Source organism: Suillus plorans, assembly GCF_016647745.1.
Source record: "Suillus plorans strain S12 chromosome Unknown HD556scaffold_70, whole genome shotgun sequence".
In the NCBI taxonomy this organism is placed as follows: domain Eukaryota; kingdom Fungi; phylum Basidiomycota; class Agaricomycetes; order Boletales; family Suillaceae; genus Suillus; species Suillus plorans.
In genome coordinates, this window is record NW_024537454.1 from 166,970 (window position 1) to 184,806 (window position 17,837).

The window sequence follows — 17,837 nt, forward strand, 5'->3', positions numbered from 1 at the left end:
ATTGCAATTGCAATGTCGTAATCCTTGAAGATACCAATAGCAGGCTGAACACGCCAGTGGATCGTACATAGTCGCAGGTCCCAACTCCGCTCGGCCTCGGCAGTGGGTAGCTGAATTGAGTTCAGAACTACAGTTCGAACCCGTTATGCTATAGTGTATATTGATGTATCAGTATGAAACAGCCTATCTGACACTAGTGGGACGGCCGCATCTGTAGCCGTCCAGAAGTTCCAGAGCTGTGACGTCCATATTTAGCGCTTAGCACTCATCCATCCATGTTTATATTTAGAGAGATTCGAAAAAAGAAGACTTCGACGCCAGCAGGACTCGAACCTGCGCCCTCAAAGAGGAACAGATTTCTAATCTGTCGCCGTAACCACTTGGCTATAGCGCCTTGTTAGGTCGGAGCTCAAAAGTCTAAATGATTTAGTCCACACACAATACTTATACCGGAACACTTCGAGTTCATGGATGATTCACGTCATTAACGTCGGACCCTAGCTACTAGGCGAAAACAACGCATACCACGATATTTATTACATCACGTACTGCGCACCGCGCACACGCGTACGAGTCACCACACAGATCTTCGAGCACCCTCTTCTCATACCATTCGATCTATGATGAATGCCCTAGTGTCTTCTCCGCGTGTGTCTACGAACGACAAACCTCAATCACGCCAGCAGAGTCCTGCAGCTGGACTTAGTGGAACTGCTACACGCTTCTTCGTCTCTATACGCAAGTCCATCAGTCATACCATTTTAGCTTCTCCGAGGAAACGACATGCAGACAACCTAGTAAGCGAGCATCCTTATTTGCCCCCAGCCGACTCTCATTATTCTACTGCGCAGCATGGCATGTATTCTACCTCAGAAGAACGAAACCCTTATGTTCATCCACGAATGCACGCGAGATACAGAGACTCCGCAGTCTCCCGTCCTACCATTGAACAAATTGCAATGGGCCTACATGTGTCCTGCACACCTCATCTACGAAATCCGTGTCATCACCGGCATTCTGCGCCTTCATCACCCTCTCATGTAAGGTACCCCCGCGACTCATCCGCACCACATCGTCCCACACACAGCCTTCCTCCACCCCCTTCTCGCTCTTCCCTTAAGAAAACAAGCACTAGCACTACCTTAAATTGTCCCCCTCCGACCTCAACTGCGTTAATCCGCCCATCTCCCTCCACATCTACGATCAACTCGGCAGGCCCAGCAACACCTGATGGCCTGCAGTCCCTGCGGTCCATAAGGCACCGTATGTCAAAATTGATACTCGGGTACCGATCTGCATCCTTGCCGGCGCGTGTGACATCAACAGCGTCATCAGGGACCGAGACCCGCCCGACAACCCCAAGAAAATCAGTGCGATTCTCAACCAGCGTGCTTGCGTTGGACGATGAAAATGAAGTCAACCACTCATAATTATTTATTCATCTCGACACAGACACTACTTAACTGCGCGAAAGTCTGGCCAGCTACCTATTTCATATCATTAACTCGCACTTTGTTACCCAGCGTACCAAGGGATGTAGATGGTCCACATCATTCACTATTTTATTCCACCCCATTGTAGCACTGAAATCATGTCCGTTTGAGATTGCAATTTTAACTGTTTCCGACAAGAACTTGCTTTCGGTCAAGTCCGCTTCTTCCGTCGTTTACAGGTTTAGTGGCTGTGCTCACTGTCTTTTGGATTCTGTGACGTTGTTAACGTTTATCCCCCTTGCTTTTCGGACTCTTCTTCTGCATCTCTTCCCTTCCCTTCCATCTTATAGACAAACCAACCACACTAGTACTATAGAGGCAAAAGACGCACAGATAATTCTAAAATGGCACCAGTCGAAACAGAGTACTATGACTTGGTGCGCAGCAACTCCACATCTCTTACAGCGTGCACTGAGCACCAGTCGCATAGTTGGATGTCCCCGTGGATGTTAACGATACGGACCTCAAGAAGGCATACAGGAAGCAAGCAATGAAAGTACGTATGCTCCTCTCTGGTCTCACCTCAGCAAGACCTTTTAGCTCACATATCCGGTGTAGTATCACCCAGACAAAAATTCTTCTGTGGGCGCGGAAGAGAAATTCAAGGACATAAGGTACATCTTCGGTTAGTCGTCTATGAATTGGCGGTGGACTGATGAGACACAGTAAAGCGTATCAGGTGCTATCAGATGCTGTACGCCTCTTTCTTCCACCCTGATAATTTGAATCCAAACTGAGACACGATTAGAATTTGAGAGCGGTCTATGACAAGAATGGGAAGAATATGGTGCGTCAACCTTTCAGTATATACGAGGGTTAACATTTAGATATGGGTTTGCGTGGTTTAGGTGGACAAGGAGAGTACAGAACTAGACGACGCAGCGGGTTTCTTCGCAAACGTGTTTGGTGGAGAGCGATTCAGAGATTATGTGCGTCTCTTCCTGCTTTACACTAGAGATCTATTTTTAATTTCTTGGCTCCATCCATGACAATTAAATTGTCGACTGATTCTGGTGGCACACGCAGATCGGCGAGATATCTTTGATGAAGGAGATGACGTCCGTGGCACAGACAGTAATGACCGATGAGGAACGTGCCGAGCTCGAGAAAGAGGGCATCGTCCCGCCACCAGCAGCAGTGTCGCATGAACCACACGTTTCTGCACCTGGTCCATCGACACATGGACCATTAACACCCAGTTCTGCTGATGCTTCGAAGCGCCAGTCTGTTTTGGGGTCCCCGACCTCTTCTACAGGCGGCAAAGAAAGCAAAGAGAAGGATAAGAAGCGCAATAAACTCACGCCAGAGCAGAAAAAGAAGCTCCAGGATCTTGATGATGAACGCAAACGCTCGATGGATGAACGAGTAAAGATGCTCACTGCGAAGCTGATCGAGCGACTACGACCCTTTGTGGATGCGAAAGCGCCTGGCGACAGGGAAGATCCCGAGACAAAGGCATTCGAAGCACGGATGAAACTTGAAGCAGACGATTTAAAACTGGAGAGCTTTGGGGTTGAGGTATGTGTAGCTGGTGCGCGTCAATGTTTTGAATTAGCTAAGCGGGGGATTGACAGCTGCTGCATGCAATTGGGACTGTATATATGATGAAGGCTACTTCGTTTATGAAGTCGAAGAAATTCCTAGGGATGTGAGTAGCGTCTTTATTGGTTCCCTTATGGATTCGTTTATGTGGCGCAGTGCAGGTTTCTGGTCGCGAATGAAGGAGAAGGGTTCAGTGGCAAAAGACGCATGGGGTGTCATCGGCAGCGCGTTCGTTTTTCATCTATATATTCGTGTTCACACGTTCACGATATATGTAAAACAGATTTAGCGTGCAGTCTCTCATGTCCGAAATGGACCGCTTACAAAAGAAGGGGGAGCTCGACGAGGAAGTGATGCGTGCACTAGAAGAGGATGTTACAGGCAAGGTCCGTGTACTTCGCAACATAGTCAATCTTTTCACGAAATAAGTTGACACGCATTAGATCATGCTAGCATCTTGGCGAGGCACGCGTTTCGAGGTCGTTCAGGTTCTCCGGGAGGTACGCTCAAGGGTTTCTTACGGATGCGCAGCAGTTGAACCATTCCTATTCAGGTTGTGGATAATGTGCTTAAGGATAAAGAGGCGTCCGATCAGGTCTTGTTCCACCGGGCGAAGGTGTGTTAATTTTGTCGTCATTCGAAGATTGTATCCGTTGACATGACGTCACTCTTACCTCGTTCCTTGTCAGGGATTGATGATCATGGGACATATATTTAAAAGCACGGTTCCCGATGAGAGTGACGAGGTCCGACGCGAACTTGAGCGGTGCGTTCGGCTCCCAAGTTGATCCGCGATGACTTATGCACACGTTGACTTTTTATTTTAGAATGGTCGCAGAAGCAGCAGAGGGCAAATCAAAGCATCACCACTTACGTGGAAAGACCCGAAGAGAAGGTACCACAACGCCTGAGATGTCACTGCATGAAGGCGAGCATCCGATGAAAGAACAAGCTGAAGGAGACTCGGGAACACGTAAATATCAGTAGCGCAGAGACAGCCGGGGTTCGGGGTGGGGCGTGTACGATCGGATCGGATCTTAGGACAGGACTGCTTTTGATTTTTATGACTATTCTTTGAATCTTTCTGTGATGATGCTCTGCATATAAGTACATACGTGGTGCGGTGGTTACCTATCTCATGCTAAACATACACTCATGAGCTCTCCATTATGGATTGTATCACATGCTGGCCTCAAAGGCCTCTTGTACCTGTCATATTAAACGTTGAGCACGAATGGAGATCAACTGATAGGTAACACGCATACCCGGATGAAAAAAATATTGTCTTCCAGGACACGGAAGCCGGTACACGCCAAGGCCTTAGTGGTAAGCATACACGCTTTGTGGGCTTCCGTGGTTCGCGCAGAATCAGTGAATGCTGGCGAATGGTTTCCCCCATTGGGCCGCGTAGGGATGGCTTTAGCGCACGGTCAGATAAGTGTAGAGATAGTCGCGCCACGACATACCAAAAGCTGGATGTAGCGAGGGCAAGACTAAAAATACAATCAGTAAACAAATTTGCCATTAGAAGAGATGGCATTTGCCGTATGAAACATTGCCCTATTAGGTAATATATCAAGTTGGGAATATTTAATAATAAATATGCACACATACGAAATCTGTAGATGCCCCTGAAGGATATTGCCCGACGTTCATGCCATACTCTTGACATATCGTGTGAGAGAAGGCACCCGCTGTATAACTAGTATAAATTATATTGATTAATCAAAAACATCTTAGAAGGCGACTTACCGAGGATGCTATTCTGCCGTAAGTCGTAATAGGGCGTGTTCTTTGTAATCTTCAGACGGCAGGAAGTTGCCAGCGCCGCACCCCTGTGAACCTTGTAAGTTCCCGTGCACCATACAGATTATGATACAGGCTGACTCAAAACAGGCGCATACTCTTTCAGTCAGTTGCGTTAACTGGTCTCGTGTCGGCGCTCGGACATACCACCTCATTTTGGCGTAGTCTGGGATTACTGTAAAAGGCTTGTTGGGTTATCTATCTTCAGTGATAGTAGTTGTTAGACCGTACCATTCGCGGCTCTCTCACTCCCGTTTATCACACCGTTGACTCTGTGGTCAGGTTTGATCTGCTGTCGTAACACGGAGACGCTGGAGTATGATAAAAACGCAGCATCAAGTGCGTTGGCACCTTCCCATGGAGCATTGCCAGCATGAGCGCTGTTTCGGATTAACTCATGAGACCATATACGAACCACAAGACCCACGATTGCCCAAAGAATTCGGCATCTATAGATTGCATCGCCAACGAAGATACCACAAACGAAGATAGCTCGGGCCCAGGGGAAGGATGACACCTGTATTGGCCACGCATGTATCAGTGATGCTCCGAATGCATGTAGCGGGACACACGGACATTAAACAAGCATCCATCCCTTTGTAGGCTCCTCGCTCAAGCAGGATAATCTTTCCTCCACCGCCTTCTTCAGCTGAACCAGAAATTAGTATTTCATGTCGGCCCGAATTCAAACTGGTTACCTGGGGTTCCTAGAAGAACGACAGTACCAGGAACGTTGTAGGTTTCCAATGCGGATTTTATGGCTAATGCCACACCTACCCCACTGATTGCAATGAGGTTGTGGCCACATGCATGCCCAATCTCAGGTAAGGCATCCATCTCCGAATTAATCCCAAGGGTTCTGCCTCCCTGTCCGTGGGTATATTCAGCCTTCCAAGCAGTCTTGAGGCCGAGATAATGCCTCGTCACAGAAAACCCATGACTTTCCATGTAATCAGACAGAAGTCTGTGAGCAAATCTGTGAAATTTCCATCAGTAACATGCGCGAGGGATACACGTGCTGCAGACATTTCTTCAAACATTAATTCTGGGTGGCCTATGTATCCCACAGTCAAAGATATAAACGAGACCAGAGCTGAGGAGCTTACTATGAATCTGGAGACTGAGCGATCGTAGGGAAGAATCGAGTGTGTCGATCACAGTTTCTATCGTGTGCCGTATTTCTCCACGTATAGAATCATTAGAAGAAGGCAGGTCTGAATAAACGGGAGGAGCCTCCCACTGGGATACTGCAGTATCGAATCTGCTTCCAAAGTCACAGCACGTATCATAAAACACACGAGAGGTCAGATCAGTCTATGGGACGGTAAAGGGTAAGTTTACACACAAAATGATGCAAAGACAAAACATACGATCTTAGCATCTCTTTCTGAATCAGATGCCTTTCGCGTCTGATCACATATATGGGATGAGTTCGCTTGTGTACTGGAACTCTTAGGTACGCGTTGAGGTTTAAACTTGAACAAGCGTCTTAGGGAAAGGCACCCGCTATGGTGATTGACATCAGAGGCGTCTAACGACATCAGATGGACAGCGATAAAGTGGTAGCGAAGAGTGGAGTGGGGGATCACTAAACGGGGTCCTTGGTAACATGAGTTTATCAACTATTCGGCGCTTGACACCTGGTGCATATCGAACGCGGAATGAAGTGTGATCCATACTCCGGTACCATCGGAGTTAGGTAAGTCTACGCGTACGATTGCTCACGTTCATCTGTGATAGAAGATTGATACTTCGTGTGTATCTACACAATCTCAAGAACCTGGTCGTGAGGTCAATGAGGTTGTGTGAGATCCTGTAAAGAACTTCCCGTACTTTCACCACCGCGGAAAAAGGAACCTATTTTCCTCAAAATGTTATCCTCTCGTTGTGGTGTTGGCATGCTGTCTCGTCCGCTCAAGCCTAGGACAATCCTTCCGTGGCGTGAGGAGAGAAGACACTGATCCATGGATTTACTCCCTTCTGAAGTAGTTGGAGTATTGTCGCCGATGAGTAACAACGTTTTCTTCTTCTTCCCGCTCGTGCTGCGGATGCTGCTAGACAGTCCTGGAAGAATGTCATAGCCGTCCAATTTGCTACTGCGTATCTGCACGTGCCCGCAAAAAGTTGGGGGAAGCAGTATTACCATCTTGCCTGATAGATGTAAAATGTCAGTACAAATTAAATAAGTATGACGCAAAAGAAGAGCTAAGCAGCAGTGTCACATTTTGACGCGTGACGTAGAAGAGACAGATTTAGGCGTAGTGAAAACGAGATTTTCCATGGTTTCCCATGTGAAATCCGAAGAACACGGCTCTCATGTCATCGGACCTTCCGTGGGCGCCAACTTGTACTGCCAGTCTGAGCACCATCCGTTTCAACTCACCTCTTCGGGAAGTTACCTTCAGCGTGATACGTTTACCAGGATGTACAGAACTCTATTTTCAACAACATAAGACTCAACGTTATGGGGATGAAGTTTAGAATTCTTACTCACCAAGTTAACGGCAATATCCCCATGGCGGGTCGAAACGTCAATTATGGCCCGATGGCATTGTTCTGACGATCCTTTGGTAGCTAGAGTTAGAAAGATGGACCCGAAACGATTGCGAAAAACGGCATGCGGCGCTGCAGTGAGGAAGTCGGCTGCTTTCCTTAGCCCTACTGGGTCACTGTGCCTGGCTGCAAAGCCTTGTAGAGCGGACGGTTCGTCTCCTGACTCATCAGGGTCGATGATGTACGTGCCTGCATGGGTGGGTCAAACTTCCTTAGAACCAAATAAAACACGACATAAATGGTGCTTACCGGATATCAACTCATGGTGCTTTTCCAGCCGAATGGTCTTCATTGTGAGCGCATTGGCGAGCCCTGTCGTGTTAGCCGACGTTACGACCGTAGAATCTGACGAGAAGCTGTACGGCGGAGGGTCGTGATCTGGAATATGGGATGGAGACTCGTAGGGTTCCTCATCGTCTTGAATAGGCATAGCGGTGTGTAACTGCGGTTCTTCCTTGCTCTGCAGTATCATCCTGACAGCGGTGCATTCAATACTTGTTAGAACTCATCAGTAGCCCATTTAACATCACCAAAGGAGGTGGACCCCGAGCACAATGATAAACTGCGCATAAACTGCGCAGCTGCGGATGATGACAATAACTGTCACGGGTCAAGCACGTCGCTTGATGCTGGGGCCTATTCTAGATCTTGGCCTATTCTATAAGTATACTAGTAGAGTTTGACAGTCCTGGAACGACATAGACTCAGTTCAGAGAGCAACAATCCTGAGTACTGAGTCCTGACAGTCGTGGAGTCCGGGGACTCGAGTTAGCCTGAGTTCGGGAATCAACTAGTAATCACGCCCAGTAATAAGAACCAGTCCACCTGTGATATCTAGAGCTATCATACGCAAATTAAGCGTGCCATCAAGCGTCGCGAGTGCTAGCGACGCTCGACTGGTTTGTAATGTTTTCACGATACAAATTTTTCAGTCAATTTGCATCGATGAGCGGTTGGCGCAGATGCTGAAGGGGGTCGGATATCCTGGAATCGAAATATTCCTTATGTACTGGGTTTCACTTCCCAATCGATGGCGTCAAAAAAACAGGGCCTGGCCGGGAATTGAACCCGGGACCTCCTCGAAATTGACGAACACCCTAACAAGGAATCATACTACTAGACCACCAGGCCGTGATGCATTGATGGTGGATGGACCAGCTTTGGTAAATATTGGCAATTAAAGATCGAATAGCTGAACTTCGAAGCTGAAGTACTGAAGTCTCTTTACGTTTCAAGAATTAGGCGCCATAGACGAATGAAACCAACCGTTCCTCCGATACACGTTACCATGGTCAAGAATCATTAATCATTAATCAAGAATGGATGTAACGTTGATAGCTAAGTCTATGGTGACAATCTTTAGAATTCAATAAACGTAAACAGGACGGATCAGGTTCTAGGTTTGCCGTAAATAGTCTTCCCTCTTCAAGTGTCCACAGCGTGTTGCGATCCTGTAGTCGGACTGCAGGTGCAGCAGTAGAACATTTAGGACGCTGGCGACGATAAGTATGACGTCCGTAACTCAGTATGCCCACACGGATCACCTCGGGCAGATCTTCCAAGGCCTACGGAGCACTGCCCACGATGCTCGATTGCAAGCTGCAACAGAGTTGCGTCGCTATGTGCGTTCGTCATTCATGCGTGCGAGTCACTTCTCATGGTTTAGCAGGTTGCAATGACTGTCGCAGAAATGCCATCTGATGCTGTAGCAAAACTTTGGGATGATGACATCAACAAACGCTTGTTCGACCTCATGCACAGTCAGAATAATGTAGATAGATTAGGTGGACTTCTGGCCATAGGTGCGTCTAAACGTCATGGTACCACGGTTGTATAGCTCATCCCACTTAGATCACCTCCTTGAAAGTGAAGGAGAGGACACTATTGGTTCAAAGAAGTACCTCTTTCGGTTTTACAACTACGTCAAGCAGCTACTGCCAAATCACGATGTCAACATCATGCTGGCAGCATCCAAAACACTCGGCCAAATTGCTGCAATTGGCGGCGCCGACTTCGGAGAACGCTTTATGGATTTAGAAGTTCCAGCTGCAGTGGAACTGTTACAGGGTGACAAGCAGGAGTCTCCCCGCTATGCCGGAGTGCTTATCCTGAAGGAGCTCGCACGCAACAGTGCGATATATTTTCATTCCCACATCAGCCTCGTATTTGACAAGATACTCATACCTCTTCGGGACTCTCGAAACATTGTCAGGGAGGGAGCTGCAGAACTTCTTGCTGCATGCCTTGAGATTGTTACAACACGTGAACGGCAAACACGTACGACTTACCTCATGAAGATTCTTCAGGACGCGCAACTGGGGCTCAAAATGTCACAACCTGAAGTCATCCATGGGTCTCTTCTCACATACCGAGAACTGTTGTTGCATGGTGATATGGCAAGTGTTTTCAGCACCGTCATCGCATTTGAATGATATTTGTCTTCAGTTTATGAGAGAATCGTTTTTGGATACTGCGGAACAAATTCTTCGCTTCAAATCACATCGAGACGGTCTCGTTCGCAAGATGGTCATCACCCTAATCCCGACTCTCGCTGCCTACGAAACGCAAGTTTTCTCAGAACATCACCTGCACAAATCCATGGGACATCTACTAACTCAGCTGGAAAAGCCAAACGAGAGGTCCTTTGGTTTGCATCCCCTTATCAGTCAAAATGCTACATATTGATTTGTTTCGTCAGCATTCATCGCCATCGGTCACACTGCCACTGCCGTAGGAAGTGATATGAAACCTTTCCTCGATTCTATCATGGCTCAAATTAAGCTTGGTCTACAAGCCAGGGGGTACGTCTTATATAGACTATTATATGCAGTCATCAGAACTCTTTCTACAGAAAGAAGAATGCTCCTTCTGAAGAACCTATTTTCCAATGCGTCGGAATGCTTGCTTCGGCTGTTGGTCCAAACCTCACAAAGCTTCTTCACGATCAACTTGATTTATTCTTTGCGTGCGGCCTGAGTGAGCCTCTTAGACAGGCGCTGATGGCCATTGCACGTAATATCCCTCCTTTGCTAAAGACTATTCAAGGTGCGTCAGTCAACACTGCACATGACATTCTTACTAAAACAAACACATACTCAGACCGTCTACTGGATCTACTTTCCATGATCTTATGTGGACAACCTTATAAAGCCATCGGAGCCCCACCTTCCCTTGTCAGGACTGACGTCTCTGCGTTTACGAGAGACTTGAGCTCATCTCAGGTAAGTTCTTCAACACTTCTGTCGATCATACTAAGCACGACTCGCGAAGACAACCAGGAGCGGTAAGAGTCCTGAGCTCATCACACTTGCGTTGTCCACGCTTGGCACCTTTGACTTCAGCGGTAAGCTACCTGTTGCTATTCAATATAGTGTACTCAACATGAGCAGGTCACATCTTGAACGAGTTTGTCCGCAATGCCGCGCTTCCTTATCTGGAAGACGACAATGCAGAGGTTCGACGTGCTGGTGCTCTCACTTGTTGCAGACTGTTCGTCAGGGACCCAATTTGCTACCAAGCGAGTAGTCACGCGATTGAAATAATCAGCGACGTTCTCGACAAACTGCTCACAGTAGGCATTGCAGACCCAGGTAGGTTCATTTGTTCCCCTACAGACTACCTAACATAATTGATATTGCTTAAAGACCCTACCATTCGGCAAACTGTTCTATCCTCTCTTCATGAAAGGTTTGATAAGCACTTGGCGCAAGCGGAGAACGTCAGGTCAATCTTTATCGCCCTAAATGATGAGGTCTTCGAGAATCGTGTTACTACTGTCACTTTGATTGGACGTCTTGCCAAGCATAACCCTGCCTACGTCATGCCGTCCTTGCGTAAGGCTCTGATACAACTATTGACAGAGTTAGAATACTCAACTGTAATGTGCGTCCATTTATCCCCATGACCTAGATCAAGCCATGAACATTTTTACAGGCGAAATCGCGAAGACTGCACCCGCCTTCTCACTCTCTTGGTGGGCGCGACTCAACGTCTCATAAAGCCATATGCACTCCCTATGCTCCGCGTCCTATTGCAGAAGGCGAATGACAGTAACCCGGCTGTAGCTGCAAATGTTCTCATGTGTCTCGGGGAACTGGCAGCTGTTGGCGGGGAAGATGTGGCTCCTCATATCCCGGAGCTCATGCAGGTCATCATCTCCAGACTCTCCGACCCGGCTCATGTCAAGCGTGATGCTGCTCTCCACACTCTTGGCCAGTTGTGTTCTAGCACCGGATATGTCATAACACCCTTGGTAGACTATCCTCAGTTACTTCCAATCTTGGGACGCATTCTGAGAAGCGAATCCGCTCCGCATGCACGCCGCGAAGTCGTAAGAGAAGTCGTCAAAGTTCTCGGTATCCTTGGAGCTCTGGATCCATATAGGCGAAAGGTTTGTCTGGTATGCATCTCTTCGCTTTGATTTACTGACATATCCTCAGGCGAGACCGGATGAGGAAGTCACGAATGAAACACCACTTCCTGCTGTCAATGCTGTCGCCATTTCTCAAACAGGGTCATTGACCGGCAGTGACGACTATTACCAGACCGTTGTGATCACGTCTCTTCTGGCTGTTTTGAAGGATCAATCACTTAGCAATCACCACCACACCGTCATCGAAGCGATCATGAACATTTTCAGGACGCAAGGGTTGAAATGTGTGGCCTTCCTACCGCAGGTGCATCAGTTCTCTTGCTACTGCATGACCAAACGTCGAACTGACCCAAATGTTTCGAAAGATCATTCCTGCCTTTACTGCCGTGGCTCGCACCTCCACAGCCCGTTTGCAAGAATTTCACCTGCAGCAATTGGCTATCCTAGTTGGGATAATTAAGCAACATATCCGCAATTATATGCCAGAGGTCTTTAGCCTTGTGACGGAGCTTTGGGAGAACGCCTCCCTTCAGCTTCCCATAGTATCGTTGATTGAGGCGCTGGGGAAGGCTTTAGACGCCGAGTTCAAACCTTTTCTACCAACTATCCTGCCTCATCTTCTGAAAGTTTTCGAAGGAGACCTCGAGAAGAAAATGACTACTCAGATTAAGATTTTTGATTCTTTCCTCACATTCGGGGCAAATATCGAGGAGTACCTTCACCTCGTCATCCCCGTTATTGTCAAATCTGCTGAACGACCTGATGCTACCACTCTGCTCCGCAAGAAAGCAATACAGACTATAGCTCATTTATCCCTCCGCGTCAATTTCTCTGACCACGCTTCTCGCATCGTCCACCCTTTGATCCGTGTGCTAGAGGGTAACAACAACGAGCTTCGACAAGCGGTGATGGACACCCTGTGCGCACTAGTTGTCCAACTCGGATCTGATTTCGCTATTTTCGTGCCCACTATCAACAAGGTGTGTATTGTTGATTTATTCCTCCTTTTGGGATTATTGACCGCAAGATAGTGCCTGCTCCGGAATCGTATACCTCATCCCAGGTATGAGAATTTGATATCGAAGCTCCTGAATGGGGAACGTCTACCACAGGAGCCAGGCACTCATGACTTGCTGTGCGTCTCTTTGGGTAACTTCATGATGTTAGTTTCTGATGTCCCTTCAGCGAATCCAAGGCTGCAGAAATCTCCGTGCCTGCGGAAGCGGCTAAATTGACTGTAAACCAACAGCATTTGAAGCAAGCGTGGGACGTGTCCTCCGCGAGCACAAGGGAAGATTGGACAGAGTGGATGCACCGCCTTTCTGTAGAGTTGATGAAGGAATCTCCATCGCACGCGCTTCGGGCTTGCATGAGCCTTGTCGATATTCACCCTCCTTTGGCAAAAGAACTGTTCAATGCAGCATTTATATCCTGCTGGACAGAACTCTATGATCAGTATCAAGTGAATCCATCTTGTACTCATAACCGATTCATGCTAACCGCTTAATTAGGAAGGCCTCGTGCGATCCATCGAATGCGCCATCACCTCCACCACTGCTCCGTCTGATCTCGTGCATCGACTGCTTAGCTTAGCTGAGTTCATGGAACATGAGGAGAAGCCACTCCCCATCGAACATCGCACTCTGGGAGAGTATGCCATGAGGTTCCATGCCTACGCGAAAGCTCTTCACTACAAGGAGCTCGAATTCTTTACTGAAACTTCCCCGAACATCATCGAAGCGTTGATCGGAATCAACACCAAGCTACAGCAACACGATGCCGCTTGGGGTACTCTCATTATTGCTCGAGAGCAGTACGACGTCAGCAAGCACGAGGAATGGTACGAGCGCCTGGGTAGATGGCAAGAGGCACTTAATGCATACGAGAAGAAAGCTCAAGAGGATCCAGACGCACCCGACGTCCAGATCGGGCGCATGAAATGTCTGCATGCCCTGGGTGAATGGGATCAGCTTGCCGCTCAAGTAGATGAGAACTGGTCAAATGCCAATCACGAGGATCGCCGCGAAATAGCTCCGATGGCCGCTGCAGCGGCATGGTCACTTCGTGAATGGGATTCAATGGATGATTATATCGCTGCCATGAGGGCCGATTCACCAGATAGAGCGTTCTACAAAGCCATTCTTTCAGTACATCAGAATCAGTTCCCAAAGGCTCTCAAGGAGATCGGTAAAGCAAGAGACTTACTCGAGCCAGAGTTGACTTCCTTTGTTGGAGAAGGATACGGCCGGTCTTACAAGTGAGTTAGGCCTTGTACCCCGAGTTTACTGTGTACTAACATAGTGCAGCACTCTTGTTCGCGCACAGATGCTCTCGGAGCTGGAGGAGATCATTGTGTATAAACAGTATGCAGATCAAACCGACCGCCAGGCAGCAATGCGAAAAACTTGGATGAAGAGGTGCGTATTCAAAACTTGTGCAATACTTGCCCTTACACTTCTTCACAAGACTGCAAGGCTGTCAACCAGATGTTGAAACCTGGCAACGGATTCTGCAAGTTAGAGCCCTTGTCCTCAACCCAGAAGATGATCCTGTTATGTGGATCAAATTCGCGAACCTTTGCCGCAAGTCAGACCGTATGGCATTGGCAGAGAAGACGATCAATTCATTGCTTTCACCGGAAAGGGTGCGTGAATGACAACGTTAATACATTACAATGATTCCATTTCTGTTTTGTTTTCAGCTACAGCATCTTCGAGACGACCAGCACATGAAAGCTCCTCCAAACGTTGTCTATGCACAACTCAAATATATGTGGTCCACCGGCGCTCGTGAGGAAAGCCTCAACTTCTTGCGGCAATTCTCTGCAAGCCTTGCAAGGGATTTGCAGGTGGAATCTAAGGATCACTCACAAAGATCTGGTGTTGGCAAAGCTAAGCTGGAAGAACTCTCACGTCTTCTCGCTCGTTGTTACTTCAAACAAGGGCAATGGCAAGTAGAACTGAAGGAGGATTGGGGCGCTGTACGTGCATTGATCCTAGTCGCATCTCTTACTCACTAGCTGGTCAGCGGAATGTCAAAGACATATTGCATTCGTACCTTCTGGCAACCCATTATGATCCTAATTGGTATAAGGCCTGGCATACATGGGCGCTAGCTAATTTCGAGGTCATTGGCCATCTGGAGAGTCAAAAGGAAAGCACGGCTGTCGACATCCCCGGGAGTGGGCTTGCTGCCCATATCGTGCAGGCTGTTCAAGGTCAGTTTATTCTTTCCAAAGTTCAGGTTCCCACTCACTCTGAAATAGGGTTCTTTCGCTCGATCGGCCTCCGAAATGAGAACGCTTTACAAGATACTCTTAGGTTGCTCACGCTGTGGTTCAAGTTTGGCGCACACGACGATGTCAGTCAGGCCATGGCCAGCGGCTTCTCCGTGGTCGAGGTTGACACGTGGTTGGAAGTCATTCCTCAGGTGAGCACAAATTAGCATTGGTCCCATTTCTTGTTGAAACATTTCCTTAGATCATTGCCCGGATCCAAACTCCAAGCGTCAATGTGCGGCGAAATATCAACAACCTTCTTACCGAAGTTGGAAAGCACCACCCCCAGGCTCTCATATATCCTTTGACTGTAGCTTCCAAGTCCTCTAGCATATCTCGGAAGAATGCAGCCCTGGCCATTATGGACAGAATGAGAGAACACAGCCCTATCATCGTGGAACAGGCGCTTGTTGTCAGTCATGAACTCATCCGAGTTGCCATTCTTTGGCACGAGATGTGGCACGAAGGTTTAGAAGAAGCCTCTCGTCTTTTCTTCAATGACAAAAATCCCGAGGGGATGATCGCGACTTTGGAGCCCCTCCATGAGACGCTCGAGGCTGTAAGTGCATCCACTCGGAGTTTATTATCAAAATTGCTCAGGCATCACGGAATAGGGGCCAACAACAGCTAGGGAAACATCATTCGCGCAAACATTTGGTCGCGACTTGCATGAAGCTCGGGAGGCTTGTCGGCGGTACCGCGCATTCGGCGAGATGTCAGAGCTGAACAAAGCTTGGGATATCTACTATGGGGTAAGTTGGGAAAGTAGATTATCAACTCTGTTTGCTTATCTTGTATCCTTTCAGGTCTTTAGAAAAGTGGAGAAGCAGTTACCCCAATTGACTACATTGGACCTGCAATATGTATCACCGCAATTGCTAAAAGCCCGCGATCTTGATCTGGCGATGCCCGGTATGTACCTTGAATTTTACTTGGTACTGCGCTGTACTTATTGGCCAACCTAAGGAACATATCAGAGTGGCCGAGACGTCGTTCGCATTGCATCATTCGCCACCAAGCTCACTGTTATAGCTTCCAAGCAGCGACCACGGCGACTATCCCTGAAGGGCAGTGATGGCCAGGACTACCAATATGGTTTGAAAGGTAATAGCATGGTCACCCCAACACTACTACATCGCTTATTGCTTTATATACAGGGCACGAAGACTTGCGTCAAGACGAGCGTGTTATGCAGTTGTTCAGTCTTGTCAATACCCTTCTGTCTGTTGATACCAACAGCTTCAAGCGACGCTTACACATCCAGCGTTACTCTGTCATTCCATTGGCACCCAACGCCGGTCTCTTTGGCTGGGTAAAGGACAGCGATACTTTGCACGTCCTTGTTCGTGACTATCGAGACTCTCGCAAAGTTCTTTTGAATATAGAGTATCGACTAATGCTCCAGGTATGTATTACTATTTAGAGGACATGTCTCATCTACTGATATGTCCCAGATGGCACCTGACTACGAGAACCTAACGTTACTACAAAAGGTTGAAGTATTTGAATATGCGTTAGAGAATACCACCGGTCAGGATCTCTATCGCGTGCTATGGCTGAAGAGCGCAAATTCAGAGCATTGGCTTGAACGCCGTGCGACCTATACCCGCTCTCTGGCAGTGAACAGCATGGTTGGCCATATTTTGGGTCTTGGCGACCGCCATCCGTCCAATCTATTACTGGAGCGCACGACCGGCAAAGTTGTTCACATCGATTTCGGGGACTGCTTTGAAGTCGCCATGCATCGCGAGAAGTTCCCCGAGAAGATTCCGTTCAGACTTACTCGTATGCTCACACATGCCATGGAGGTAATTTTCGTAACAGACTGTAGGCATTCCTAAGCTCACTATGACGGTGCAGATAAGCGGCATTGAAGGAAGTTTCCGGCATACCTGTGAAATTACCATGTCCGTGCTGCGCGCGAATAAGGAGTCCCTGATGGCAGTCCTGGAGGCCTTTGTTTATGATCCCCTGATAAATTGGCGGCTTATGCAAGCCGACGTTGATTCACGCCGACCTGAAGGTCTGCCTCACTTGATTATTATCATTCGACTGGCTCATGTGAACAGCAGATGGCGAAACCGATCCTGTTCGTGCTGCTGAACTTGCTAAGGTATCGGGATATCCTCAAGGTCCAACTCGCAAGCTGCGCGCGAATGAAAACGATATTTTCAACGGTATGCATTTAGCGTACACCCCGAAAGGAGAAACTAATTATTTTGCAGAGGTTGTCGGGGGACCTGGAGCGAGGCAAGAAGTCCGGAACGAGCGTGCATTACTTGTCTACAATCGTGTCCAGCACAAGCTCACAGGTTCATCCTCTTCCGTGTGTTTGCACCTTTACGTTACTGAATATATTTCTCTTAATCAACAGGGCGTGACTTCAACCCTGACATTGTCCTCCCCGTTCCTGCTCAAGTCGACAAACTTATCTTGCAGGCCACCTCACTTGAGAACCTCTGTCAATGCTTTTCTGGATGGTAAGATGACTTTGTTGTCCTGATTGTATTGAGCTCAATTATATTTCATAGGTGTGCATTTTGGTAACAGGTGTCTGTTGTCTCGTCCATCTCATATAAATAGATATCCACATGTTCTACATTTCTGTACCTATACAATAGTCATCTGCAATTTTACTTTCTATTAGTTGCTATTAACAAATGTTCGACCCTCGAGAGCCCTCGAACCATCCAACCGCCGGCAGAAGCCGATCCATACGTGATCATTTCAGATTCCAGAAGGAAGGATTATATCCATCACGCATCTCATACTCGCACTTGTTTTTCTCACTTTT

At 47.8% G+C, this 17,837-nt stretch overlaps 5 protein-coding genes and 2 non-coding genes across 7 annotated transcripts; 3 read left to right on the forward strand and 4 right to left on the reverse strand.

The window, feature by feature from the left end:
* Window positions 1-312: 312 nt before the first annotated feature.
* HD556DRAFT_t104 lies at window positions 313-394 on the reverse strand. The gene has a single exon. It is a non-coding gene; the product is annotated as a tRNA-Ser (tRNA).
* A 69-nt stretch (window positions 395-463) lies between these two features.
* HD556DRAFT_1298158 (uncharacterized protein) lies at window positions 464-1,682 on the forward strand. Its single transcript, XM_041299448.1, has 2 exons — window positions 464-797; window positions 852-1,682. Exons 1-2 carry the CDS (start codon window positions 621-623, stop codon window positions 1,428-1,430), a joined length of 756 nt encoding a protein of 251 aa, XP_041155512.1. The 5' UTR covers window positions 464-620; the 3' UTR covers window positions 1,431-1,682.
* Window positions 1,683-4,320, forward strand: HD556DRAFT_1298160 (X-domain of DnaJ-containing-domain-containing protein). Its single transcript, XM_041299449.1, has 14 exons — window positions 1,683-1,870; window positions 1,924-1,989; window positions 2,052-2,107; window positions 2,160-2,187; window positions 2,242-2,280; window positions 2,342-2,422; window positions 2,520-3,011; window positions 3,068-3,141; window positions 3,192-3,263; window positions 3,319-3,421; window positions 3,479-3,535; window positions 3,589-3,651; window positions 3,725-3,801; window positions 3,863-4,320. Exons 1-14 carry the CDS (start codon window positions 1,838-1,840, stop codon window positions 4,020-4,022), a joined length of 1,401 nt encoding a protein of 466 aa, XP_041155513.1. The 5' UTR covers window positions 1,683-1,837; the 3' UTR covers window positions 4,023-4,320.
* Window positions 4,277-6,137, reverse strand: HD556DRAFT_1245475 (uncharacterized protein; the record flags this gene model as incomplete). The annotated part of the gene is made up of 11 exons (XM_041298535.1): window positions 4,277-4,452; window positions 4,502-4,528; window positions 4,646-4,729; window positions 4,788-4,870; window positions 4,923-5,016; window positions 5,073-5,221; window positions 5,269-5,358; window positions 5,418-5,490; window positions 5,540-5,817; window positions 5,868-5,895; window positions 5,948-6,137. Coding segments are annotated over 11 exons (1,272 nt in total), but the record flags the coding sequence as incomplete, so codon positions are not given.
* Window positions 6,138-7,006: 869 nt separating this feature from the next.
* On the reverse strand, window positions 7,007-8,356 carry HD556DRAFT_909693 (uncharacterized protein). Its single transcript, XM_041312004.1, has 3 exons — window positions 7,644-8,356; window positions 7,336-7,583; window positions 7,007-7,276 (listed from the first exon to the last, which is right to left on the reverse strand). The coding sequence occupies exons 1-3, from the start codon at window positions 7,864-7,866 to the stop codon at window positions 7,094-7,096; spliced, it is 654 nt and encodes a 217-aa protein (XP_041155515.1). The 5' UTR covers window positions 7,867-8,356; the 3' UTR covers window positions 7,007-7,093.
* An 85-nt stretch (window positions 8,357-8,441) lies between these two features.
* Window positions 8,442-8,525, reverse strand: HD556DRAFT_t103. Its single transcript has one exon. It is a non-coding gene; the product is annotated as a tRNA-Pro (tRNA).
* Window positions 8,526-8,723: 198 nt separating this feature from the next.
* Window positions 8,724-17,704, forward strand: HD556DRAFT_1404866 (phosphatidylinositol 3-kinase). The gene is made up of 32 exons (XM_041303949.1): window positions 8,724-9,016; window positions 9,064-9,196; window positions 9,246-9,790; window positions 9,840-10,041; window positions 10,093-10,195; window positions 10,246-10,439; window positions 10,494-10,615; window positions 10,665-10,737; window positions 10,784-10,984; window positions 11,039-11,276; window positions 11,328-11,784; window positions 11,834-12,070; window positions 12,132-12,746; window positions 12,798-12,901; window positions 12,952-13,228; window positions 13,278-14,023; window positions 14,073-14,183; window positions 14,233-14,410; window positions 14,468-14,746; window positions 14,794-14,983; window positions 15,032-15,195; window positions 15,246-15,602; window positions 15,658-15,795; window positions 15,850-15,955; window positions 16,010-16,147; window positions 16,201-16,448; window positions 16,498-16,851; window positions 16,904-17,066; window positions 17,116-17,220; window positions 17,269-17,355; window positions 17,418-17,523; window positions 17,575-17,704. Exons 1-32 carry the CDS (start codon window positions 8,903-8,905, stop codon window positions 17,588-17,590), a joined length of 7,101 nt encoding a protein of 2,366 aa, XP_041155516.1. The 5' UTR covers window positions 8,724-8,902; the 3' UTR covers window positions 17,591-17,704.
* Window positions 17,705-17,837: the final 133 nt, after the last annotated feature.

Excerpts from the sequence above, each read along its gene's own strand:
- HD556DRAFT_1404866 (XM_041303949.1), top strand. The coding sequence starts at position 8,903 with ATGACGTCCGTAACTCAGTATGCCCACACGGATCACCTCGGGCAGATC. Across the intron at positions 14,411-14,467 it reads CATTGCTTTCACCGGAAAGG|CTACAGCATCTTCGAGACGA; the intron begins GTGCGTGAATGA and ends TTTTGTTTTCAG. Across the intron at positions 15,196-15,245 it reads GGTTGGAAGTCATTCCTCAG|ATCATTGCCCGGATCCAAAC; the intron begins GTGAGCACAAAT and ends ACATTTCCTTAG.
- HD556DRAFT_1298158 (XM_041299448.1), top strand. The coding sequence starts at position 621 with ATGATGAATGCCCTAGTGTCTTCTCCGCGTGTGTCTACGAACGACAAA. Across the intron at positions 798-851 it reads AACGACATGCAGACAACCTA|CATGGCATGTATTCTACCTC; the intron begins GTAAGCGAGCAT and ends TCTACTGCGCAG.
- HD556DRAFT_1298160 (XM_041299449.1), top strand. The coding sequence starts at position 1,838 with ATGGCACCAGTCGAAACAGAGTACTATGACTTG. Across the intron at positions 2,281-2,341 it reads ACAAGAATGGGAAGAATATG|GTGGACAAGGAGAGTACAGA; the intron begins GTGCGTCAACCT and ends TGCGTGGTTTAG. Across the intron at positions 3,652-3,724 it reads TCTTGTTCCACCGGGCGAAG|GGATTGATGATCATGGGACA; the intron begins GTGTGTTAATTT and ends GTTCCTTGTCAG.
- HD556DRAFT_909693 (XM_041312004.1), bottom strand. The coding sequence starts at position 7,866 with ATGATACTGCAGAGCAAGGAAGAACCGCAGTTACACACCGCTATGCCT. Across the intron at positions 7,584-7,643 it reads GCACCATGAGTTGATATCCG|GCACGTACATCATCGACCCT; the intron begins GTAAGCACCATT and ends CCACCCATGCAG. Across the intron at positions 7,277-7,335 it reads GGGATATTGCCGTTAACTTG|AGTTCTGTACATCCTGGTAA; the intron begins GTGAGTAAGAAT and ends TGTTGAAAATAG.